Below are 23,650 nucleotides of genomic sequence, written 5' to 3'. Positions count from 1 at the left end.
TAAAAGTATTGTCAATTTGCTTGACAAGCCCCCCCTTTCATCAGATGTAGAGAGATAAAGAGGCAGGTGAGAAGATCTTCGAGAGGCCGCCCTTATGGTGTATTTGCGGGCAGTGGCTTCGATCAGGGTGCGTTCTTTGGGATAAAATGACTTTGTCGTCGACCTAACGACACAAATAAGTAAACTTTTGTGATTTCTCCCAAGAGAGGCCCGCAGAGCTGCTTGGCACTGCCTGCTGTTCCCCTCTGCCGCCGGCTGTGTGCACTGCTGCTGCGACCGTCCTGCGGCAATTTTCCTGTGCTTCTGCTCATTGGTGCTTGATTAGAAGGTTTCAATTCTTGAAATATAAACGCGGGGCGCCTGTATAACGGCTTGGGGGCCAGCCTGACGCGCGCCCTTCCCGTGTTGTTCCCCTCACCCAGCCCTACGACCGGACATTTTCATTCAGCTCAGCAGCAACGGGGCAAAATGGCAGATCAACTCACTGAAGAGCAAATTGCCGAATTCAAAGAGGCGTTTAGTCTCTTTGATAAAGATGGGGATGGAAGTAAGGCCCGAAAACGTCCTGTTTCTACAGCAGTCCCGACTCGCTGTCTCTGCCGTCTTGTCCTCACATTCAAAACTAAGCCTCCCGTTTGCATGCTGGGCTTCTTGTTAAATAGCCGGCGTACTGATGCCATGCATGCTTGCTATAAGCAGCACCACTATTCCCCCGCTGAGCTGCACGTGCATCCGTGTGGCGCTTCAACAACTGCACTGCCTGTTAATCATGGGATAGCTCAACTTTTTGGCATCATTGCTACGGCTTCTTGGACGCTGCAGTGTGGACAATCGACGAGGGGAATTAGAGCTGTGTGCACATTGAGCGACTGGGGATGGCTCGGAGACTCCTGTCGCTACGAGGGTTAATTCTTCATTTTCAGTGAAGCATGTTTGCGTTCTTGTAACAGGGGGTTACTTGGCTTTTAGGGGGGACATTATTTCCTATACAGGTCATGATGCTTTTTTGTCCCATACATTACCTCTTCCTTGAGGAATACTTACGTAAGTGGCTGCCGCAAACAACGCATGCTGGCGAGATATTTAGGTGAGTTACTATTGTGCGCTGTGGGTCTTTGGTGCAGCTATCACCACAAAGGAGCTTGGGACGGTTATGCGCTCTCTCGGTCAAAACCCGACAGAGGCAGAGCTGCAAGACATGATCAACGAGGTGGACGCAGATGGCAACGGTGGGTGAACCCCAACCACCAGTGGCTTGGCGTCTAATCTCTGGGGTGCTAATTTACCGTGCTGTGTACTAAGAGCTTCAGAAACAACCCGTAAAAACTATTTTCAGTCTCATATTATTCCGGTGAGTGCATGTTCATGAGCTTGTGATGTTTCTTGTATTCCAGGGACGATCGATTTCCCCGAGTTTCTGACACTAATGGCACGGAAGATGAAGGACACAGATTCCGAGGAGGAATTGATTGAAGCATTTAAGGTATTTGATAGAGACGGGAACGGCCTTATTTCCGCTGCAGAGCTGCGCCACGTGATGACTAACTTGGGGGAGAAACTGACAGACGAGGAGGTGGATGAGATGATTCGGGAGGCAGATATCGATGGAGACGGACAAATAAACTACGAGGAATTCGTTGGCATGATGCTTGCGAAGTAAACGGGAGTGACACGCACTCCCAGAACGCACACGGGAGCCATCAACTAATTATATCCCCCCGTGGCTCCCTGGCACCCACGATGCAAGTCCTGGGATCACTTCCAGATAACAAGCCGAAGCAGAAGTTTTGTAGAGGGCTGGGCTCACCCACTTCCGCTGCCACGTGTCCTCCTTAGGATTTATGAAGGGCGTTATGGGGAGAGGGGGCTCTAAGGTCCTAGAGTGGCGGGGTGGGGACCCATGCCGCAGTGTTACATCTGTTGTTGCTGCCCAGCTGGAAGGGGCAATGGCGCTCGTACGTAGGCGCGAAAGCGTGGTGTGGAGCTAGCCACATACAGAGCCCCTTTCTTTGCGTGAGAGGGTGCTCCATTCTTTCTCGCCTGCACTCGCTTAACGTTTTTGGCATGAGAAGACGGAAAATAGTCGGCTAGGTTGGAGCAGCGAGCAGAAACAGCTACGGCTGCAGTGCCTCCTTTCCTACCCAAACTTCCCCTGGGGCCCCTATGCTGGCCTGTTCCTGCCTGCTTCCCTAGGCGTCAAGCCTGCGATGGAGGCTGCCTTGCCCTGTAGGAGACACGTTGCCAGGGGGCTGTCGCGCCTCGTGCCTTCCGTCCTTGCTTGTGCGACCTCTGGTCTCTGCAGTAGTGTACTTGAATGGGCATCGTCTAGCAGGGGCGCATTAAACCTGCGCCGCGTGGACGAGATGGTTCCTCCATGTCTACCTACGCTGTTGCTGCGGCATTGAAAATCTAGTTATTCTCGCGGCAAAATAAGGCCAGTGGGCTTCCCCTCTTCTCCATTCCCCTCACTGTTTGCTCTGCTTGTGTTAGAGGCGCGAACAAACGATCAGCAAATTAAAAGACCCGAGTTAGTGCATGAGCACACAGCGCGATGTTTCAGCTTTCTGTACACCGCCGACTCGTCCTTCGCCTTGCATTTATATGTTGGAAACAGTGACCTCGACCTCCACACCTGGGTCAATGTTAATAGATGTGATTTGCCTCACCACGTCGCTCGCGGAGTGCAAGTCAATCAGGCGCTTGTAGATACGCAGTTCAAACCTATCGTAAGTGTTTGTTCCTGAAAGCACAAAAGCACGCACCCTGGTATCCACATTTCATTAAAGCACTTGCACCGAGTGGCATGGCAAAACTGGAAGGAGCCACTACAGCAGAGCGGTCCAAGTCTACGAGATACCAGATCAAATCAGGCATGCTAAAACACACAATGCGCTAAATAATAATGGGGGACAGCTAATAAATGTGTTTCGCAAACGTCAACTGATATCTTATGCCAATATTTTCTTCCAAATAAAAACTTTATAACTCGTAACCCTCGAACTGCGAATAATTACCTTCGCCACAGGGGGATTTCCTGGTGGTGACCCTGAGGATCTTGACAGGGAGGCGGACAGGTCCATTTGTCTGCAGCTTCCTCTGCTTTGCCGCACCGATAAGCTCCGAGCACACTGCGAAAAGAGACAGACATGCTCAAAGCTGACCCTCTGGCAGTGCTCAGAAACAACACGCTGATGACGTGATTCCTATCCTTGTTCCAGTCAGAAGGTACACAGCACACCGCGCCGCAGTTCACACAGCAACATCTAATTGCAGCACGGGTTGCCTATCCAAATATAAAACACACAACTGGTCGCCTCTGTCTAGGGGGGGTTCCTTGTTCCCATGAGCACCGATGAAATAATCAAAGATTCCTTCCTCATGAACCAGGGAGACCCAGATTGATCTAGTCAAGCCCCTTCTCCAACAATCATAGGTATGGGCTCTAATTATTAGGAGCTTTTACTGGGAAGCTGCAAAGGAACTGTTCTTGTGATGCCCCCGGCAGGCGCATGTGGAATGTGTTGTGTTTACGGAGAAGAAACACAGCCCCTTGGTCTACCTCACTATGAGAACAGGCATGGAATACGTTTAGAACAGCTTTCGACCCCTTACCCCGTTCGATAGATTTGAGATCCTTAGAGGTGAGGGTAATCCGTATCCTGTGGAGCCGTTGCTCCTCCCCCTCCAACCCTTCCTTCAGGGCCTTGCTCATACTGCTGGCTAAAGCGGAGACGGGCAATAAATATGAATAAAACCCCAAAAGATCCCACAAACAGGAAATGCATATCAACAACGCACGGAAACGCGCTTCCCCACAGAGGACAAAGTTGGGCTTCCGCTGTGCAGCCCCACGGCCGCCAAATACGCTGCTGCTTCCCCGCACCATTTGCGACTTTGCGCAGCGTTCTAATCAGCCCTAAAGCCCCAACTTGATTAAACGTGGGGCGCGGGGGCTGCTGCTGCTGCTGCTGCTGCAGTGGTAGCCTCAGCAGGGCTGGATGTACCCCACTCCGTTGCTAGGGCTGATACTTGGGCATGCTGTTCCTCTGTCTTGTGTTTGGGCCTTCTAATTTACTGAGCGGCGTCTGTTTCCTCTTGGGCGACTCGTTCGTATCTCTCTGTTTCATCGAGTTGTCAGCGTCGGCCTAACCGGGGGGAAAATGGCAGTCGAACAGGCGAAGAAGAAGCGGCCCAACAAGGGTGCTAAGGAGCCGGTTAGACTCTATGTTCGTGGCATAGTTCTCGGCTACAAGAGGTAAGGGGGAGCTTTCCTTTCTCTTTCTCTCCGCATTTTACCCTTTAAACCCCGTATGCCGTAACTACTCGAACAGCAGAGCGAATAGTCCAAGTCTTGCCCACTTGAATGCTTGGCTGAAGGAACCCCAAGCGCACCTCAACGGCAGTCGACTTGCGCTTGTCCTTTGCTACACTTTTCAATATCGAGGGTTTACGGGTGGATTTTTTTGAGGTGGAAGATCACGGAACGAGGACCCCAGAGCGCCGCTGACTGCTCAGTAGCAGGGAACGATCCTCTGGTGTTCGGAGTTTGTGTCGACACATGGTTTTGCCGTCGTCGACGTAGCGCCTTGGGATTCAGGGTGTGTGGTACGGAGCGTGAGTGTGTGCATGAAGGTCAAAGGTGAATCAGACGCCTTCCCGGTCTCTGCTGCAGCTGGAAAACGTGAAGACGAGGAAGGACACAGCCTTCTACCTCGGAAAGAAAGTAGCCTACGTGTATAAGGCGAAGACTGAAAAACAGGGCACCAGGTTTAGGGTGCGTGTCTACGTGTGTGTGTGTGTGTGTATGTGTGTGCGCGCGCGCTCGCGCCCTATGCATGGGGGTTTTGGTTTAGGGGCTGCTGGCTCTAGGGGGTCCCCGCTGTAACAAGAGTCTCTCTCACTCCCGCGAGCATGCGTTTATATATGGCAACGTCACATGTAAGATACTTCGCTGCATCTAGAAGTGGCGTAGGAGCCCTGTTGACACTTTCATTCCTTTGTGTTGTGTGTGTGCGGGCTTCATAGACCATATGGGGAAAGATCTGCAGACCACACGGAAACAGCGGTGTTGTACGTGCCCGCTTCAGGAAGAACCTGCCTCCCAAGTCTTTTGGAGGCCGCGTGCGCGTGTTCCTGTACCCTTCCAACATATGAGCCTGTAACAATTGTGTCGAAGGGCTTCCGGCTCGCGTTTGGCAATCGGGTTCTGTGATTGTTGGGCTGGCGGTGGACGAGTGCATTTGCACCGAAACTGGAGAAGCAATAATTTTGCTGAGTATTCGGCTCTTTGAAGGGCCTCCGCTTTGAATGGTTTCTTTGGGATTAGGTCTATAGCCATTGATTAATGTCGGAGGGCGAATATGCGCTAAAGGAGGCCGACCCCCTGCGCCGAGGGGCCGGGCGTAGGCAAGTGCACTAAATAGGGTTTGGAAAATTACTGCTAACTACAGATTATGGCGAAGTGGGAGTCGCAGTATTCTATCGCTGCGGAGCACAGTGAGGAGCCAAAATTTTAGGAGTGTTTATTTTGCATTAAGGATAGTAGCAAGTGTTCAACAACCAGTTTCTGGTGCTGCTGTAGTTAAGCTGTCCTGCAAGGCAGCCGTAGTATGTATGCAGCTTCCTGAGGGATTCGTAGCATATGGATTCAGAATGTTGGCACACTCTGAGGCGATGTCAGCTCCGAGGGTTCGGGAATGAGACTTCTTATCTTCTCGCAAAGCTCTTCCGCCGCCTTTCCGGGGTCCTGGCAAACAAAGGACCGAAGACTGATGCGACGAACGGCATGCAGTTACTTTTAAGCTAGAGTTCGGGGGCTTTATATGCAACAGCTGTTATATTTGCGTACTAGTGCGTTCATTGCATACCTCGGCCTCTGATATGGCCCTCCCCACGTTAATGATCAAGCCCAGGCCGTCCTTTCGCATTCCTTCAGGCATTCAGAGTATAGGATGAGTTTCGACTTATTCGTGAGTGTGCTGAACCAGCTGTACAGTTCAAGCTCTTGATCACAACACGAAATACGGAAGATGTTTTGCACTGACCACCATGACAAGCTACATATATGGTTTGGCATATGCAGACAGGAACCATGCGACGGAACACTGAAAAGGTTCGACATGGAAGCTCCCTGAAGAAGTCTCGACCTGTTGCTCACCTGCTCTTATTGTGGCTTCAAGGTCACCCCCTTGTGCTCCAACACCAGGGGCGAGGAACCACAAGTCAGGAAACAATTTCCTGATCTTGCTCATATCATCAGGATATGTCGCGCCGACAACAAGGCCCACGACACCTCCTTCTCTAGACAGGCGAGGCTCTGCAACCATGAAGCGCGCAGCAGCATATAGTTAATGCGCGGATATAGTGTAACAATAACTCGTCTGCGAAAATCCCACACGATTGCACTCGAGAGAAATGAGTGGGAGGAGCAAGGCATAGTTGGTACATTAACACAGGCAGGTGTTCATGTGCTTCTTTTTTTAACAATCGCGCTATTGGCCTTTCCCAGTAATTCACCGTTCTGTTGTCTCGCCTCTTCGCACATTTTTGCGACCTCCATGTACACTTCACGTCCTTCGCCCTCCACATGTTTTGCTCCATGCTTAGTGGCACCCTTGCAGACTCTAATGCCCTGAACGTCGGCGCTTCGAGGGTTGGAACTCCGGCAAACTACAAAAACTCCTTTCCCTTTTTTTTCTATATAGGGTAGAACAGCGTCAATACCCAAATAGGGGTCCAGAGTTATACAATCTCCCTGAGGCATAAAAAGACCGAGCTGATAATTTTTCACGCTCGTTATGGTTCCAATTCACTTCCTTTTAATGAAAGGGAACAACAAAAAGAAGGGAAGCAGGCACGATAAGGGGATTGGGGATGGATCCGAGAAGTTGTAAGACAGGGATATGCAGAAACATGTGTAGGTCAACTTGCTCTAGACCTGTAGCTGACTCACTTCCCTGTCGTGGCACCCTTATTTGCCCTGAGGTACTAAAAAGCGATGTGTGTGTTCAACCCCGTAAGCGGAAGAGCAGGGAAGAGTGTAAAGTGACACAGATCTTTAGAACATTTGCCTTTCAAAACAACGTACATTGTAAACGGAGAGGAAGCCCTCAGCGTATGCCTTTGCTTGTTCGCCCATCGCTGCTCTCTTGGCGTCAAGTATAATAGGAATATCCTCGGGGATTTTTTTGCAGAGGTCCCGCAGAACCTGAAAAAAACAATTGAGCGCAACACTTTCCCCGCGCTATGCCACTTGGGAACTCTGTACACTAGTGCAGTGTTCAGGGGAGAGGGGGGAGTCAGATCAGGAAGGCCGGAATGACACCAGGTTCAAGGTGCGCGGCAATGGATTCGTGGATCACCTGCATCCCAGAAGGGCCGTATTGCTCGAAGAAAGCGACATTCGGCTTGAAACAGCAGGCGAATGGTGCAGTGGCCTTAACCAACTTCAAGCATTTGTCAAACAAGCTGTCGAGCAACTCCTCTAACTCTTGACAGGGTAAGTCGGCAACAGAAACGCAGCTTAGAGGAGGATCTATCCCAATGCACAGAAGTGTACGCTCCTCCCGTATCCGACGCACCAACTTCTCTAAGAAGGAACCTCCCATCCCCAAATCCTCGAGATCTAGCCTTTAATCCTCAGCTAGGGTTAAAGCTGCACCAAGAAGACGCGGACACCCAGGTTTCTTTCGAGGGTCTGATTTTCGCATTTTTAGTTGGATGAAAGAGTCGGGCATGGAGAGTGTGGAAAGACGGAAAAGTGCTGGGGACTAGAGGGGGTACCTGGCGACCCCGAGCAGGGGCCCTCATGGGCCCTCGATAGCTCTTGCTAAAAAATTTTTCCATGGAAGGCACAAGCTGAATAGACGAGAAGGCTCATTTACATATTAAAGGGCACGATAGTAAGTTTCACAAGCTTTTGTTTCGTGTAACAGCCCCGTGTAGAATCCTTCACACTCGAGCCACACAACAGCACAATCGGGGTCTTACGTTGGAATATGGAACTAAAGTGGGCAAGTTTGCCTGGGACCGACCTTTGCGGAAGGTTTAGGAGTAAACCCAAATAAAGTAACCCCTAGGAACGGCAGGTTATGCCTCGTCCCTGTGCATGGCTCGGGGGGATGCAGCGCAGTTCGTTGGTCACCGCTTTGCCAGTTCCAACCCCTAATGCCCCGTCAGCTATCTTGCTATCATCCCGACCATACAGGAAGCTACTGCACCCTGTCTGCTCATTGTATGCCCAGGTACTCAGCCCCTGGCGTGCGCTTACAGCACTGAATCCATGGGGGACACACGTCTCGCGAAAAACAGTGGCAACTAGATATGGAGTGGAAGAATCCAGAGCAATGAGTTACCTACTTACTTATGGAACACAAACTCGTGTAACCACAATTTATGCTGTAACCCTGAAAGTTTTAAGAGGCACCGGGGACCTTCTCCCTCGCAGAGCGAATCGACCAAACACCTTGACCCTGAAGGGGGTACCCGGCAACAGCAGCACGAACAGCAGCATCAGCAGAAGCACGAACAGCAGCATCAGCAGAAGCACTAACAACAGTATGAGACACGGTCTGTTGCAGCACCATCTGGTGGGGCCGCTGGGCTCCCCGTGCCACTTCGCATGTTGCACCGGCAGGGAAAAAAGCGGGAACGACGAACGGCGAAAACGGAGAGGGAGGGCGGCAGCAACAGCCAACACAGCAGCAAGCAGCAGCAGCAGCAACAGGGTTCCAACAACGCCGGAGAGAGCAGAGCGCTATTGGCCACTAGGCCAAATAAGACCCAATACAACTAGAGCTCTTCCCATTCTCCAATTCCCAACCCATTAACAGACACGCACCCATGCCACACAACAGCGCCAAACAGAAAAGGAGGCAGCGTCTGCTTTTCTGGCCGCTCGTGCTGCTGCTGCTGTTGCTAATACTCTGTCTCCCTTTGTGCCCGCGCACTCGCGGAGCGCTAGGACGGCAGAGGCAAACACACCAGCTGCAGCAGCTGCTGCTGCTGTTGCTGGGGCCATAAGGACAGCCCTGAAACCTCGCCTAAGCCCTTTACCCCGTCTCGTCGTTAAATCTAACTGTAGTGATTCAGCAGCTGAGAAGGAAACCACACAGGCCAAAAAGCATCGGCCCGCTAAACACCTCTAATATACGTAAACAATCAAGCAGCATCTGCCGGTGCACACTCCTGCTACTCATACAATCGCTGCCCTCCTTCGCTTTTACCTAAAAGCACGCCCGTACAAGGATTCTTTTCATGCAAAAGCCTAGAAACTCTCACACGAGCATGCCACTATCGTAAACGCGTAAAGAAAATCACTTGTCGAGAGAAGCAGCAATCGGTTGCACACACACACAGATAGAGCCTCCCGGTGATCTCCCCAAGACATCATCTCACTAGCGCCTTCCTGGTGTCCGTGCACTGCCGTTACTATCCCTTGGCCCTGCTGCCTTCCGCTCAACAACGCGAACTAGACATTTGGCACAAGAAAGCATTCGAGCTCGAAAAAGCCCGCACTAAATCAGGATTTCAGATTTACCTGTGCCAGCCACTGTGCCTTCGCCCCCACTGACGCATTTCCCTCCTCAGTTGCAAGCCTCTGTGCCTCCCTCTGTAGCTGGACTACGAAATTCGCCGTCCGCAAATGACCTCCTAACGTGCGACCAAATGTGGACAGGAGGTCCCTGATGTATAGACAAAGAAACAACACGGCTGAGGGCAGTTCAGAGACCCTACGTGTGCAGACGGAGGATGGAATGCTGAAAGCATGCAAGCGGGTAAGCTACCCATGAGAGAAAAGGCGGGTGTCAGAAACAGCTGCGAAAGCTACGCTCGAGAAAGGTAGACGGACATGTCGACACATGAGAACAAGAAACAGGAGGAAGGGTCTACCTTTACACCCGAAGCCGCTACACACACACACACACCTATGACCCCTAGACCCCAATACGCTAAGCACAAACCGCCAGATTTTTAAACCCCGTATTCGTCTCACCCTGTGAGCTCGAGTGCCTGTTGGACCATTTGGGGAGATCCATGGACCCAGCTTGGTGCCTCGGCGACAGCCTTAACGACCTGCAACATCCCGTTGACTTCCTTCCTCAGCACCTCCTGCAGCTGTGCTTCTTTCAACGCATAAACGCAGCTGGCCAGAGCTTCAAGCGTTGCGGAGCGCAGTTCGTGGACGTACCACATCCATTCCTCGTTCAGCTGCACAAAAAGCGAACGAAAAAAGCCAGAATGATACGATCGAGGAAGCAATACAACGGAGCACGATGCAACACATGGGCAAGGGGACTGATGATAACCAACCTGCCAATTCGGTGGCCCTGCATCATACGGAGTGACTCCGGCCTGCACCAGGAGCTCAATAAGCCAGGGTGCGAACCGTGCGAATTGAGCGCCTCCCAGACTTAAGGCTACGTCTCCCACAGCCACGATTACCACCGGCTTCAGGGATCTATCCACGGAGGGGGCCTGAGGAGAACAGAGCAGTCAAAAGGCTGAAAAGTAAGCCTTGTTTGCCGCTATTGTTGGGTGTATGGGTGCAAAACGGTGCCTGTACACCCCAGCGACGCGGGGGGCCCCAGCATGAAAAAGCAGGATAGCGGGGCTAAAACTGATCAGGGACTGCTGTCTGCGACAGCAGGCTCGTAGCGTAAATAGGGCTGCTGCTTCCGCACTCGAAGAAGTTGGTAGAACTCATGGAGAAGCGCATCAGACAGGACGCCAAAATCGGGACCAAGAGCGCGACTAAGGTCGCCAACAAGTTCAATACATATACGGGCAGCTTGTAGCTCATCCGCGGTACTGCTATCTCCATGGACGGTCTCTCCAGTCGCTGCTGATGCCGCTGCCGCCGCATTTGAATCTTGGGGTTCGTGTTGGTGTTGCATCTGCAACACCAGCAGGTCCGCCACTTCTCCAGCAAACGGCGACACTGCAGCACCTGAGGCGTTGATGAGCGCTGAGAGAGCCAGGAGGCCATCACATACACTCGGCTCGGAGCTGACAACGAATCCATGAGGATTCGCTGCCCCCGAGACTGCGCCAGTCACGCCTTCCGTCAAGGCATTCGATACACCGCTTGTTCGGCGCTGGAAGACCTGAGCAGTCAGGAAATTCGAGAATGCAGGGGCGGAAAATAGAGGGCCCTCAGAAAATGGGGAACGCACATGTATAAGGCATACACTCGAGACTGAAGGAGAGCCTATATACGGGGGTTCTGCTGAGCTTCCAGAATCGCAAATGTATCCGCAACACAAACATGAACAACAACACGGCTGGGTCTCTGCGGTGGCTGTCGGCTCCAAAGAACGCATTATGAATGGACACATGGACGCGGAAACGGCAGTCCTCCAAAAAAAACGCAACAGACGCCTACTTGTTTTAAAGTGCTCCAAAGACTGCCGGCAACGGGCTTCACCTGATCCCCCAGACGGAGACAGAGGATCTGAATGACTCCACACAGCATTCCTGAGACAAAAACAAGGGGACACACACACAGTACACAAGCCTCGGCATACACTCCCGCCCTGGATCTTGAAATGCAAGGCCAGTGTTTCGGCGCAAAGCCAACTGCAGGGGCCAGACTCGAATGGTTGGCACAAAAGCACACAATTCGCGCAGTCAAAAATTAGAGGCGGTAGGTACCACCCTTCCGCTGAAAAGCAGCACTCCACTGCTACACATAGACCCAATTCAAAAAACGATATGAAATAAAATTCAAGAAAATTACCTTGTCTCTGTTTGGTTTGCTCTGTCTGTTCAAAAGAAAAGGACTTCCTGAGTTGCCCCTCGAAATGCTCCAAGAGAGACAACAGATGATTCCAACAGGCGCTCCCTGCGTGAACGTACGCCCCAACCCCGCCCAAACATTCCGACGTCAGCATATGACTCTCTCCAGTAAGATATATATATGTATATATATGTAAACCCGCAACTGGAGCACAGAAGCCGCATCAAAAGGAATGAAGGCTTAGCCAGAAGGGGAAGCAGGAAGACACGAGCATTTACACAGTAAGGATGAGCCTACCCGCATTTTTAATTAGGGCCCCCATGCAATTAAAAGCCGCTTCGCGCAGATTCTTTTCGTCCTGCGCAGCCATAAGGACAAATGTCACATGCCATGAACTCCATTCGCCGAGCTCGACGCCGTACAGTTCGCACGTTAAGAGGGATGGATGCCCTGTTACTGACCGCGTCAGCCCGCTCGGAGACGCTGAGTAAGGCTTCGCATAGCTTGGGGAAAATAGGATCCAGCGGGTTCTGATCTTGTTGGTTTGTTGATCCTTGACACGCCGCGGCTCCCTCGGGAGTGTTGATGTTGTCGGCGAGTTCGTGCAGCATCCAGCAAATATGCACGGCGACCCTCGGCTTGTCAGCTAGCCGCTCAACGATGGCTAGCAGCAACTCGCCACTCGCTCCGCCTGGTGGTGCTCCGGGTGGAGAGACACCGGGGGGAGGAAAGAGATGCCGCAGTACGATTGGCGCGTGCTGTTGCGCCGCTCTGCCCAACGTCCAGGCTGCACTGTCTCGGACTGCCACCGAGGCATCAGATGCAACCGCTTTCACAAGCATCGGGAAGGATGTCGCCACATAAGGAGCCATTGCCTCTGCACTCGAGCCTTCCATTACACACCCCAACGCCAACAGCGAAGCCTCGCGCCTCCGCCACTCGGAAGACGAGAAGTTCACTTGGACAAACTCCAGTACGGGTGGTAAAATAGCATCACGCACCACCTAAAAAAAAAGAGAATCCAAGAAGCCGAACAGTAAGTATACACCTCTCGACAACACAAGGGCAACTCCAGCTCCTCAATTTGACGCAGTCTGGTTATGCCGGCCCTTCAAGAGGCGCAGACACGAGACTACGTCTAGCGGAAGGAGTGCCTAACGATCTACCACGAGCCGTCTCTGCGAGTTCTAAAGCAAAGAATGCAAAAAAGGAGGAATGAATAACAGGGATCATACGGTGTTTCCGCGGACCTGAGCACAGAGTCCGAGACAAATAGCAGCTGCCATTGCGGGTGTCCAGCTGTCATCGTCGTCTTCGTCCTCAGCAGCATTCAAAAGCTGCTCGAGAAGTAAAGGGATGAGAAACGGTGCAGCCTGCTCCATGATCTTCAAAAGAGACCAGCGGGTGGATTCACCCTCAATAATGGCCAGCTCCTCCTCCGCTAAAGCATTCCACACCTCTAGAGCCGCTATCACCACTGCCGCATCTGATCCCTTCAAAGCGTTCCAAGTTAGCTGCAAAAATGAGACAATCGACGGAAGAAATAGAAATAAATATACAGCAGCACCCAAAATCTTGGAACCCCCACAGTCACGACAGGAATCAGATGAACGGGGAACAGCGGAAACTATCGGAATACACACGATTTTTCCATAATGATACCTTGTAGCCAACTCAGCTAGTGATCGGCGCACTTGCACAAAGCGAGTACCCAGTTTTACGAAATGTACCTCAGTGTGCGAACAACAGCTGCACGGTAATCCAGGCTATATATTACTTCGTGAGCACCTCCCCACTAGCCTAAAGCTGTTTAAATGTGCATGGGCTGACAAACACCACATTCATCTCCCTTCCCGGTGCATTTATGGCCATTTAGAAGTGTATACCAGTGGCTGCTTCATAAGAAAGCTACGCAAATGTGTATGAGCACATCCTAGCCCCGCAGCAAAGCCCAAGAACCCTGAGCCGTTCCTTAACTCACAGGTCCCACAGCGGGCATATATGCCTCTAGAAAGGAGTAATATTCCTGAGCTATTTGAACAATACATTCAAAAGCCGCGACTTGAACGGCACTGGGGTTTCCGGAGCCGCCAGCCTCCACCACGGAGGCGATGATATAATCCCTTTCTTCCTGAGAGCAAGCCATGAATAGGCAAGTGGCACAGAGTGCGCATTGAACATACCAAGAAGCGGCAAAAATGCAAGCATAGCACTGAAGAAACAATGGGAAAATAACAGCACCTTCTTGTTGAAGTTCTCCTTCGCGAAGATCAGTGTGTGGTAGAGAGCTCGTAATGCCGCAACCTTAAGCTGAGGATCGGCGTCCTTCAGCCCTGTAAAGCACATGGAAGCCAAGGAAGAAGCAGGAGAATGATCATAGGCATTCAAAAGGCCGAATTTCGGAGTGCAAGAGTCAAAGGAAGCACGCCTAAAAGGAAGAAGCAGATTAAGCGCGCAGTCGGAAGGAATAAATACAGTATCTGACTAATGGCCGGATATTACAAAAGATATGAAGCTAGACCGGCACAGAGCTCAGAGCTAAACGCAGTGGCCTCCCCCATTTCAAGAATTTACTAGACTCGTGCCACGAGACTTACGCTGCGAAAACATTCCCATAACGTGCTAAGAAATCACAATTTTCACGACTCAATTTAGGAAAAAGTTGATCCCATACTGAAACATGTCATGGAGACTACATGCAAGTGCCAAGCCATGGAATGCACACCCACCGTGGACGACAGCAGTGAGGATAACATTGCATCGTTGCTGAGAAAGAACCTCGACAGGCTCTTCCCCGTCTGCCACAATATCCGCCAGTTCCTCGCAGAGGTATGACAGGCATGTTAGAGCATGACGGCCACACGCCTTGGCTAGCTGCTGCTGCTGCTGCTGCTGGCAAGACACTGCCTGCTGCACCATGTCTTGCAGCGCCGGTAGCAGATCCTCGAACTCCAGAGAGCGCAACTCGATCACGCCCAACTTAGCCAATGCCTGACACACCGCATTTCCAACCTGAGCCACGAAAGCACAAGACAACCCGGACGGAGATCCTGTTCAAACCTGAGGTGTATCTGCAGCATGCGCCGGCCGTTGAGAAGAGGGCACACCAGAGGAACCAACAGCATGAGCGAACCCGCTGCAATCCTCGTGAAAAAACCACCACAGACCAGCAGGAACCAGAGTACCAAAGTCGACTCAAAACAACGAAGTACGGGGCTAAAGCGGTCGTTCACCTGTGTGCAGTCAGTCTGCAAGGCTGCCAGCAGCTGCTTCTTGATTTCTGTCTTTGTGGGGGTAGGCAAGGCTCTCCAAGCCTGGGCAGCCGCTCCATCCAGCGTCAAGTCCTGAGAGCAAAGTCAGAAGCGTTTCCTAGACCCTCTGTGCGGTGTTGTTCAGACAGCGCAACTGGGCAGCACTCGCTACAGTCGAAGATGTTCAGAAAGCACTGGCAATGGAGCCTCACACCAAGACTGATGTCGCTGAGAAGGTCACAGGAGCGACTGGCGCACGCAGCAGCACATGCAAAGCCTCTCACTTTAGCACTGATGGAATTCTTGAAAGTGACAGCGGCAATCTGTTTTGCAATAAGGAGGTCGTCAGGACTGCCGGAAACCCCCTGGGGCCCCTGGGGTGGTTTCTCCAGAGCAATGAGAGCGGCCATGGAGCTCACGAACTGCCCTAAGTCTGTCCGCTTTGCTGCAGCCAGTTGCTGCTCTGCTGCCTGGCGCACATTGAGCCGAGGGTCTAGGGTAGCTAGCAGCAGCTGCTGCAGCACCGCCATCTGGTCTGCCATCTTCGCTGGTGCCGCTTTTGGGAGTTGTTACAGGATGGGCTCTGCAGCAGTACCACTCGAGGATGACCAACAATGCGGCTGCCGCTGCCGCTGCAGCAGTGCCACCAAAGCGGTGCTCCTGTTTATATGTGCAACCCAGTCTAAGGCTTCATGTGGGCAGGAGGCCACACAAGCACAGGGTGGTGGTTCACTGCTGGCTGCTGCCGATGTCGGCGGCAGCAGCAGTTGTTGCTGCAAGCCTCGGGGGGGCCAGCGGCTCCTGCCGCTGCTCCCAAGGGAATGCCTCTAAGTAAGACGAGAGGTGTCTGCCTCTGGGAAATGTCGACAATGGACTGAAGATACACTCGGGTGGTGTGCGGCCTGCCGCTGCTGCTGCCGATGTGCCGTCGATTCTGCTGCAGCGTGGCAAGATTCGATGCTTTCAGTGCACTGAAAACCTCAAATTCCTGCAGCAGCAGTCTCCGCGATGGGAGATCGACGGGAGCAGCAGGGATGCAGCCGGAACCCTGCTGCAGCCACTCGGAAGCTGCAGAGAATAAGCGAGTCGCTGCCGGTGCTGCAATGGACTCTATGTGCAGGAAAACAAGTTGCTGTCGCTATCAGAATGGTGTTGCTGCTACTACTGTTGCTGTTGCTGCTGTTGCTGCCGTTGCTGCTGCTGCTATGGCTGCTGCTGCAACAGATCCGCAACTGCAGTGAGGGGAAGCCGGTCCAAAGGGCCCTAGCTGCAACAGAGTAAACCAGTGAGCAATTGTTGCCCTTTGCGCTGCTGTAGCTGCTACGACTGCGGCTCAGGTGCGCCCGAGCCGAAACAGCAGCGGCCGCTGGAGCCGCTGCAGCGGCTGCTGCTCTGCCTACCCTGCAGCAGCAGCCGCTGCCGCAGGCAAGCTCGCGTGGTGCTACTGCGGTGTCTCTTAACGGCTACTCATTTGTCTAGCCTTTGTTAAACTGTGCACGTTTTGTGCTGGAATTCAGTATGCAGAGTCATCAGCAAGCATTCTGCTCTACTTTCTCCCACGACCCCGAGCTGCCCCACATGCCCCCCTGTATCACACGAGCTCCCGCGGCCCTTCGCCGAATAATTGGTAGAAGCCACTTTTTTCTATCGCCTCTGAGAATATCTATGGGTGTAAGTCATAAATTGATGATCTTTTTGTATGCGGGGAAAGTGAAAGCACCGGAAACCGAGTGCTAATTGGATAACGAACACAATGTGTGTCTGCGTTGCAAGACACAGGCAGGAGCGCACTTTGTGGCTGACCGTCTGCACTCTAGATTGAAATAGGGCTTGAGCCTCATTGGTGTGATGCCTCTGTCAATTATGTGCTCTCAAATCTCGGTTGAGAGGCCCGAATCGAAAGCAACACCTGCACCCCAGTTGCGTATGCTGGTCGACCCTCCAGCAAAATACTTATCGGACCCTCTAAGTGCCTCAGAGAGCGACACCTAAACCAAAAACACATTCTTTAGCTAACAGCCAAAGAGCTTTCTTCTGGGCCTCGCATGCCCCCGCTGGGAGTCTCTCCATAGCAGTGTTCCAGTGTAAACCCCACAGTCAGGCAGGCACAATGAGGGCGCGATACAGACAGATACTCCTCAAGAAAAAAAGAAACAGATGGCCAGAAGTCTGCAAGGCCCAACTAAGCCTAAAGGCACTATGGGAAAACGACAATCTGTTGGAATTGCTGAAAGAGTTTGAAGTTCAGAGAGATCTGCGCAATGGGAAAAGGAGCACACCCCATGCCTTCTCAAGAAGCAAAGCAGACAGGGCAGTCTCCTGAGTCATCGCTGTCGGTTGCGTGACGTTTATATCTGAGGCAGTGCTAGGGCTACCGCTGGGTAGCCACAGTAATGCACACCTGGCAAATACAACCTCAGTGGACCGCAGTAGCGGCAGCAAAACACTACGGTATTCCTGATGCCTTTGTACTTCCAATGAAGATTTCAGGCATCTATATAATACATGTGGCGTTCATTTCCTGCTGCAAGTGTTGCACCCGCCTGGTCTCGCAGTCCTTCATGGCCCTCAACAAAAGCAGCGCCTCGTAGCGCTGTAGCACCTCACAGCAGTAAAACACACATCTCCGATTGTGAACTGCTACCATGGATACTCTACTTGCCGTCTGCAGAGGTGGATGAACTTACGTGTCTGTGGAATCTTGCGAGGGAGAATGCAGCAGCAATGAGCAGGACCAGCAGAAAGCAGGCGCAGCAGCACAGGACGAAACCTGTGGCTGTTGCTGCCGTAGCAGCAGCAATGTTGTTGCGTACCTCAACAGAAGTCTCCTGAAGAAATCAATGAGATTGGGTGCAATATATGGTCCTGTGTCAGGCTTTAGAAAGTGATGCCGGCTGCGCGAATAGGATTTTGGATGGTAGTGTCACAGGTTCTCGATTTTTACACACTATTTGCGGTGTTGTTGCTACACTTTGCTCATTCGCCTCCCCACGGAGTTCACAAACTCTGAATCTTGCAACCTATCTCCTAGCCTCTTTTCGCTTCTTAAAGAAGGCCTTGACGCGTCAAGCAAGGTCTTACCTGCTCGAGCCGCTGCTGCTGCAGGGCAAGTGGCCTCATCAGCTCTGCTGTCGCGCGGCTGCGCTGCAGTAGCACCTCTAAGGCTTCAACTCCTGCAGCTGCCTGCCGCAACAATATCAAATCTTCTTTGTTGCGCTTTGCTACAAACTCGAAGGCCGCATCTGCAGAATCGCATCCGAGACTGTCTTCGTCACCCCTTAGAATGCGTCGCAGCACAAAAGCCGCCGCAGGCCCAAGGCTATCAGTCTGGGTCTTACCTATTCGGCGGGATAAGGCGAAAATAGAAAGAAGACGTGCAACTGACTTTGGAGTCAGCGCGGTGCCAAACCTGCAAAAGGCGCACCGAGCGTCTGAGATGCCTGTCTTGCGGCACTTCGGAAACTGGACTTGTATCGCAAGTGAGGGAAATCGGAGATAGAACACAGCACCTGCTAAGAAGATCCTTATCCAGTACGTCCCTGGACGCGAAGTAGCAAGGCGCCGGATTCTGCTGTCGCTGCGGATGTGAGCCTCGCCACGAAGGAAGCAGTTTGCCGACTTGCTGTGCTACAGCCCATGCAGTACCCCGTGTAGCAGCAGCAGCATCTGAAGCTACAGTAGCTACTGTTACCCTTGTTTTAACGAACGGCCGCGGGTGGACACAGCCCTCGGGAAGGGGTGCCGAGCTGAAGCACAAACGATAACTGCAGCCCAGCATCCTACAGCCTCGTGCTCTAGGAGCGCCATATGAGAAAAGATCTGGTGAACTGCGATGATTGTTCTCGCGTTTGATCCAACTGCCATGCTATCATAGCCTGCTGGCGTTCGCATCCCCTGAGGCTGAAGGCTCAGCTACGCAGTGGCGCTCCCTTACGTGAAGGCCCAGTGGACGCCCGTAAGCTTCTCAAGCTCAACAAGGATTTCCTGATAGCTCATCGCGCTGCTCCCGCCAGTCGTGCTGTCACTGGACAAGGAGACACTGAAGCCAGGCAGCGAAGGGGCAGGGTAGTAGATCCTGCAACGCAGATAAGACAGTTCGACAGAGAGTACACCCAAGTGGGTGTTTTTCTCGGTCCAGGCCCAACGCGGGAGCACTCAGTCTCGGATTTTCGACTAACCACGCATCGCCAGGCTGGCCCTCCAATTCCAGCTGCAGCGCAGCAACAGTTCCCCTCAAGTCGCCACTGCTGCTGCTGTTGCTGCTGCTGAGTCGTTCCACGAAGTCAACGAGTTCTTGCGTCTTTGGCATCGGCAGTAAAGCAACAGGCTGCCGGTGCCCTTGGGAGCCTTGTTGCTGCTGCATGATTCGCACAAGCATCTCCTCAAGAACACCACCGCCCAAGGGGAAGTAGCGAGGCAGCACCTGAAAGCACACACTCAATTCTCAAAACCGTATTTACGCCGTATCATCCCGCGTTGCGCGCTTTCGAGTCGAGGGCCGCAGTCAGCGTGCTTCACTTTTCAGCGAATTCCCAATGTGGCGGCTGCTGCTGCTGCTGCTGCTTCTGCTGCTTTTGCTGCTTACTGCGTAGTCCTGTAGAAGAGACTGCAGAAGGTGCGTAGAGTCTGCAGCGACGGCCGCCGCAAGCAGCAGCAGCGCAGCTACAACGCAACAACATCCCCCAAGCGCCCTCCAAAAGCCACTGCACGTGGCATGAAGCTTCCCCTGCAACACCATAAAAAGCAACTTCCAAAGCAACATAGACAGAGCGCTAAGCTCTTTTCCATGCTCGTTCAGAGTTCAGGGGCCAGTGCAATCGTGTAACCCGAACATTGGGAAGCCAGTCGCACTGTGGGCTGTAGTATATCGTGAACAGTAAACAGGAAAAAGGCTTCGTCTCTCTCTCTCTCTTTCTCAGCGTAGACTGATACTCTCAACGTGCAGTTTTGAGGACCTAAGATGTGTACCTCCGTCTGCCCCGCCGCATAGAGCTTGGCGAGCGACGCAGCTGCTGCTGCTAAAGCCACTGCTGCTGCGGCGAGCAGCAGCAGCGGAAACTGCCGAAGCAGCTCTTCCACGCTGCTACTGCTGACTTGCAGCAGCAGCAGCACGAAATCCCATAGATGAGGAAGCCCGTGTTGCAGCACGTCGAGTATCTGCTGCTGCTGCTGAAGCAACTCCTGCTGATGCTGGTTCCGCTCCTGCGGCTCGAGCGTTTCTGAAACAAACTGCTGTAGCAGCTGGTGCCTTTCTAACGCGTCTTTTAGTGCAGCCCCCACTTCTGCAGCTGCAGCAGCAAGCTTCTCTGCTCGGCTGCAACGCAGCAAACCCTGTTGCTGCTTGCCAATAGGAGCTGCTAGCTGGTGCTGTTGCTGGGGATGCTGATTGAGTGGATCTTGGACTTGTGGGGCCCCACAAGGAGCAAACAAAAACTGTTCCGATACGTCCTCGACGCCTCCCTCGCTCGCGTGGCACGCATCTGCGGGATGTGATCTGCTGATGCTGCCTCCATCAGTGGCATCCTTGCGAATAAAACTGCGACAAAATGAGAAGAGCGCAGCAGCACGCCTCTTGGACCGCTGCCAGAAGCGCTCGCGTTGCTGGCGTTGCTGCACTTGCTCCCGCAGCTTCGCCTCCGCCTGGAGCAGCAACACGTATCGGCATCCCAGCCAGCGCAGCCTCAACTGATTCGCTGCTTCCACTCCTGCCTGCAGCGGCAGGGATAAGACGGCAGTTGGAAGCACATGGACGTCTGCTGTCTTTGCTGCTGCATCATGGGGAGTGTCGCCGCTCCGCGCTGCAGCAGCAGCAGCCGGAGCAGCTACAGTCCAGTCTGCCGAAAGCTGCCGCAAGCGCCACAACATGCCAAGCAGACCTCTGTGGCGTTGCTGTTGTTGCTGCTCTCTTTTTTGTTGCAGCGGCTGCGGCTCGTGCCGCTGCTGCTGGGGTACTAGTCCCGAAAAGGAATCGAAGGCTAGGGGAGCTTCGCAGCCTGCTATCTTGAGGCTCTCTGCAGCGGCTACTGAGATCGCCGCAACTGCAACAGCCGTGACGGCCAGGAGGAGGAGGAGCAACAGCACACTGCGCTTGTTGTTGCTTGTCTCCGTACCAACGGATGACGGCAGCAGCAGCAGCAAAGCAGCATACGCGGCATCGCTGTTGTTACTGCGTGCCTGCGAAACAGCGTTTGCGGCCTGTGTAGCGGCAGAGATGGCAGCGCTGGTGCTGTTGCCACTTCGGAAGGCGAAAAGAAGCACAAGAGAGGAGAGAAGGAGAACCAAGAACGGGAGAAAAGACAAGACGTAACGCAGCAAAGCCACTGCTGCAGCCCACTCGAGTCCAAAGACGTGCCAGCTGCTGGAGCTGCTGCTGCTATTAGCAGTCCTGTCATTAGTGTGGTGGCTGCTCGTTCTTGGGGGGGGAAGGGGCGGCTGCAGCTCCTTAAGCCGCTCTAGAAGCACTGGGAGATGCAGAGCCGAGTGCAGTAGCCCAAAACAACGCAGCAGAGGCGGCGCGAGGCGGCTTATTCCCAGATGCTGCGTTAGAAGGCTTTCTGGCTTGTTTGCTCCTTTGCAAGCAGCGAGATGCTGCAGCCACGGCACATTGAAGCCAGGAGGCCCCGAAGGTTCATTTTCTGCATTTATCCATCCGTTGCTGCTCTGGATGGCAATGTCGCCGCAGCTGTTGCCGTTGCTGCTGCTCCCACTGCTGTTGCCATGGGTATCCCTGAGAGAGCCACCTCCAAAGGGTTCGAATCGACTTATCGGCAGCAGGTGCTCCCGTTGCTGCAGCTGCTGGCAGCCCTTGCTGGGAGGTAAGGTCCGCGAGAGGGCAACGACGACGAGTACATGGATAGCAGGATGCAGTAGCAGAAGCAGCAGTAGTGAGGTCAGATGCCGTGGCCGCATAGCCGAAACTTGGATCCTCACCTGCCTTGGTATTGCTGCCGCTTGAGCTCGTGCTACTTGAACATGTGTGCCTCACAACACCCTCCGTTGCCACTGGTATGCCATGCGCTGCATAAATCGTGCATGTCAGCGGCGCGACTGTGGACGCTGCTGCCTTTGTTTCTGCTGTCGCTCTTGCCGCCGTTGGACTTGGGGTGTGTCTCGAGTCCGCCAAGTGTCACATAGGAAAGGGCGCCGAAGACGGATCACAGGCCGTTCGCCCTCTTGAACGCAGGTAAAAACCGGAGGATACGCGATTTGAAGCTCAAATTCATCTGCAGAGGATCAAGACACGCCAGCACGGGCGATGGCGACAACAGGGTCCCTGTACCCCCCAGTGCGGGGGCCTCTGCGAGTCGTTAAGGTGAACGCCCTGCACGCAATTATAAGAGCTGGATTGATATGAGACACAATTTCATGGTTAAAGTGCAGTCATACATGCAGTGGAAGCGTCATCTCCGTGGATCACTGCACAATTAAGCTACTCATCCCCATGCTGTCTTCACAACGGACCAGTTCTCATGAGCAGCCTTTCCACAGAATGTAACCTCCCACCATGAAACCAAAAAAAGGTCTACATTTTTGATTTTTAGCGCCGTCGTGGAAACAGGCTACCATTCCCTGCCTGGGCCGCTTTGGAAGCCGATGGACACCAAACAGCAGCGTATCCGCAGGCCATAGGGTGCTCATGTGCTCGTGCAAGGACATAAAGCACAGGCCAAGTATCCCTAACGCAGAATATTGGGTAGCACTGCGGCGCCGTAGCCGCACTGTCCATCAAATCCTTTTCTTCATGTTACGACCGTAGCACGTGGTGCTGCACGAGTAACGAATCGAGGCGATCATGCTGTAACATCGGAAGAAATACAATAGAGTATGGACCCCCTAAAGCTACCTTCTTTGTCTTCGGACAAAGGGGGATGCTGTGCCTCCTCAAGATGAAGAGCAGTATCTTTGGCAAAAACCCATAGGAACACCTCTCCCGCAAGGAGCGAGCTGGCTCTGCTCTACAAAGGCTGCGAGAAGGCGGCAGAGGCAGGCATCCGAAGGCACATGGGATGAATAAAAACTACGCAGGCGCTGCACGTCTGTCTATCTCACTGTAATTGCCTGCCATGGGGCCTGGTGTGGTGCACACCCCTAAAAGGAATGCCGACGATATTTGGACGTTTGTTTCTATGCAAGCCAATGAGCACGTATAGCCGAAGCCGCACCCCACAGCTAATCCAATACTACAAAACCCTTTCTCCCTCGTCAACGCTCAACGATCATCTGGTAGTGCGTTCCCTCTTGACGTTGTGACTGTCTACTGCAAACACAACGGGCCACTAGCGGTTGCAGCCCCGCTTTCAGTCGTCGCAGCCCCTTGAAATGCATCCGGTTCATCATTCGCCTACTGAGATCCCATAAACCAAACACCGCCTTTCTCCCATAGCAAGATGACCTATTGCAGTGTCAGAACCAAGTGAACTCTAACCGTATTGAGGCTACTGTGGAGCACACATACAGCGGAATTAAAGTTACAGGCGTGAGCAGCACTGGTTCGTAGGAATAGTATTTGAAAGTAATTGGCTCCTTCGACAAACAAGTCTCATCCGTAAGAACACCCCTCTCATATGATTAAAGCTATTGGGGGAAGGCACACCGAGGGGATTTATGTTAAATGCATAGGGGCCCCTGTTTCATAAGAATAGCAGCTGGAAATTGTTGGCCC

The 23,650-nt window shown here is 52.9% G+C and overlaps 5 protein-coding genes across 5 annotated transcripts; 2 read left to right on the top strand and 3 right to left on the bottom strand.

Moving 5' to 3' along the window:
• The first annotated feature begins 468 nt into the window (after positions 1-468).
• On the top strand, positions 469-1,660 carry LOC34618580 (calmodulin). Its single transcript, XM_026338769.1, has 3 exons — positions 469-547; positions 1,125-1,229; positions 1,395-1,660. The coding sequence occupies exons 1-3, from the start codon at positions 469-471 to the stop codon at positions 1,658-1,660; spliced, it is 450 nt and encodes a 149-aa protein (XP_026194554.1).
• A 937-nt stretch (positions 1,661-2,597) lies between these two features.
• On the bottom strand, positions 2,598-3,712 carry LOC34618581 (40S ribosomal protein S20-2). Its single transcript, XM_022731904.1, has 3 exons — positions 3,613-3,712; positions 3,015-3,128; positions 2,598-2,740 (listed from the first exon to the last, which is right to left on the bottom strand). Exons 1-3 carry the CDS (start codon positions 3,710-3,712, stop codon positions 2,598-2,600), a joined length of 357 nt encoding a protein of 118 aa, XP_022592745.1.
• Positions 3,713-4,160: 448 nt separating this feature from the next.
• On the top strand, positions 4,161-5,154 carry LOC34618582 (60S ribosomal protein L35a-2). Its single transcript, XM_026338809.1, has 3 exons — positions 4,161-4,255; positions 4,633-4,774; positions 5,026-5,154. The coding sequence occupies exons 1-3, from the start codon at positions 4,161-4,163 to the stop codon at positions 5,152-5,154; spliced, it is 366 nt and encodes a 121-aa protein (XP_026194594.1).
• Positions 5,155-5,552: 398 nt separating this feature from the next.
• LOC34618584 (importin subunit beta-1) lies at positions 5,553-15,530 on the bottom strand. Its single transcript, XM_022731907.2, has 22 exons — positions 15,273-15,530; positions 14,971-15,081; positions 14,467-14,749; positions 13,979-14,070; positions 13,719-13,868; positions 12,988-13,251; positions 12,199-12,741; positions 12,035-12,095; positions 11,738-11,842; positions 11,384-11,475; positions 10,683-11,105; positions 10,312-10,476; positions 9,995-10,209; positions 9,539-9,683; positions 9,194-9,224; positions 8,859-9,093; positions 8,128-8,273; positions 7,362-7,624; positions 6,517-6,754; positions 6,158-6,316; positions 5,849-5,929; positions 5,553-5,794 (listed from the first exon to the last, which is right to left on the bottom strand). The coding sequence occupies exons 1-22, from the start codon at positions 15,528-15,530 to the stop codon at positions 5,553-5,555; spliced, it is 4,302 nt and encodes a 1,433-aa protein (XP_022592748.2).
• A 1,952-nt stretch (positions 15,531-17,482) lies between these two features.
• LOC34618585 lies at positions 17,483-19,405 on the bottom strand. Its single transcript, XM_026338777.1, has 5 exons — positions 19,167-19,405; positions 18,923-19,063; positions 18,327-18,397; positions 18,070-18,230; positions 17,483-17,581 (listed from the first exon to the last, which is right to left on the bottom strand). The coding sequence occupies exons 1-5, from the start codon at positions 19,364-19,366 to the stop codon at positions 17,483-17,485; spliced, it is 672 nt and encodes a 223-aa protein (XP_026194562.1). The 5' UTR covers positions 19,367-19,405.
• Between the last annotated feature and the right edge of the window lie 4,245 nt (positions 19,406-23,650).

This window comes from Cyclospora cayetanensis, unplaced genomic scaffold (assembly GCF_002999335.1).
Source record: "Cyclospora cayetanensis isolate NF1_C8 unplaced genomic scaffold, CcayRef3 CcayRef3_contig_30, whole genome shotgun sequence".
In the NCBI taxonomy this organism is placed as follows: Eukaryota; Apicomplexa; class Conoidasida; order Eucoccidiorida; family Eimeriidae; genus Cyclospora; species Cyclospora cayetanensis.
The sequence above is the reverse complement of the archived record's forward strand: the minus strand, read 5'-3'. Positions and strand labels throughout refer to the sequence as shown.

What these genes read in the sequence shown, in the direction of transcription:
- LOC34618580 (XM_026338769.1), top strand. Translation starts at nt 469, where the DNA reads ATGGCAGATCAACTCACTGAAGAGCAAATTGCCGAATTCAAAGAGGCG. An exon ending in TGATAAAGATGGGGATGGAA is followed by an intron (nt 548 to 1,124) that starts GTAAGGCCCGAA and finishes TCTTTGGTGCAG; the next exon opens with CTATCACCACAAAGGAGCTT. An exon ending in GGTGGACGCAGATGGCAACG is followed by an intron (nt 1,230 to 1,394) that starts GTGGGTGAACCC and finishes CTTGTATTCCAG; the next exon opens with GGACGATCGATTTCCCCGAG.
- LOC34618581 (XM_022731904.1), bottom strand. Translation starts at nt 3,712, where the DNA reads ATGAGCAAGGCCCTGAAGGAAGGGTTGGAGGGGGAGGAGCAACGGCTC. An exon ending in TCTCAAATCTATCGAACGGG is followed by an intron (nt 3,129 to 3,612) that starts GTAAGGGGTCGA and finishes CTCTTTTCGCAG; the next exon opens with TGTGCTCGGAGCTTATCGGT. An exon ending in GAAATCCCCCTGTGGCGAAG is followed by an intron (nt 2,741 to 3,014) that starts GTAATTATTCGC and finishes TTGTGCTTTCAG; the next exon opens with GAACAAACACTTACGATAGG.
- LOC34618582 (XM_026338809.1), top strand. Translation starts at nt 4,161, where the DNA reads ATGGCAGTCGAACAGGCGAAGAAGAAGCGGCCCAACAAGGGTGCTAAG. An exon ending in ATAGTTCTCGGCTACAAGAG is followed by an intron (nt 4,256 to 4,632) that starts GTAAGGGGGAGC and finishes GTGTGCATGAAG; the next exon opens with GTCAAAGGTGAATCAGACGC. An exon ending in AACAGGGCACCAGGTTTAGG is followed by an intron (nt 4,775 to 5,025) that starts GTGCGTGTCTAC and finishes CGGGCTTCATAG; the next exon opens with ACCATATGGGGAAAGATCTG.
- LOC34618584 (XM_022731907.2), bottom strand. Translation starts at nt 15,530, where the DNA reads ATGGCAGACCAGATGGCGGTGCTGCAGCAGCTGCTGCTAGCTACCCTA. An exon ending in ATATGCCCGCTGTGGGACCT is followed by an intron (nt 13,252 to 13,718) that starts GTGAGTTAAGGA and finishes TCATTTTTGCAG; the next exon opens with CTAACTTGGAACGCTTTGAA. An exon ending in ACGGCCCTTCTGGGATGCAG is followed by an intron (nt 6,755 to 7,361) that starts GTGATCCACGAA and finishes TTTATGCCTCAG; the next exon opens with GGAGATTGTATAACTCTGGA.
- LOC34618585 (XM_026338777.1), bottom strand. Translation starts at nt 19,366, where the DNA reads ATGCTTGTGCGAATCATGCAGCAGCAACAAGGCTCCCAAGGGCACCGG. An exon ending in GGCGTCCACTGGGCCTTCAC is followed by an intron (nt 18,398 to 18,922) that starts GTAAGGGAGCGC and finishes CGCCTTTTGCAG; the next exon opens with GTTTGGCACCGCGCTGACTC. An exon ending in CGCCTTATCCCGCCGAATAG is followed by an intron (nt 18,231 to 18,326) that starts GTAAGACCCAGA and finishes GCGATTCTGCAG; the next exon opens with ATGCGGCCTTCGAGTTTGTA.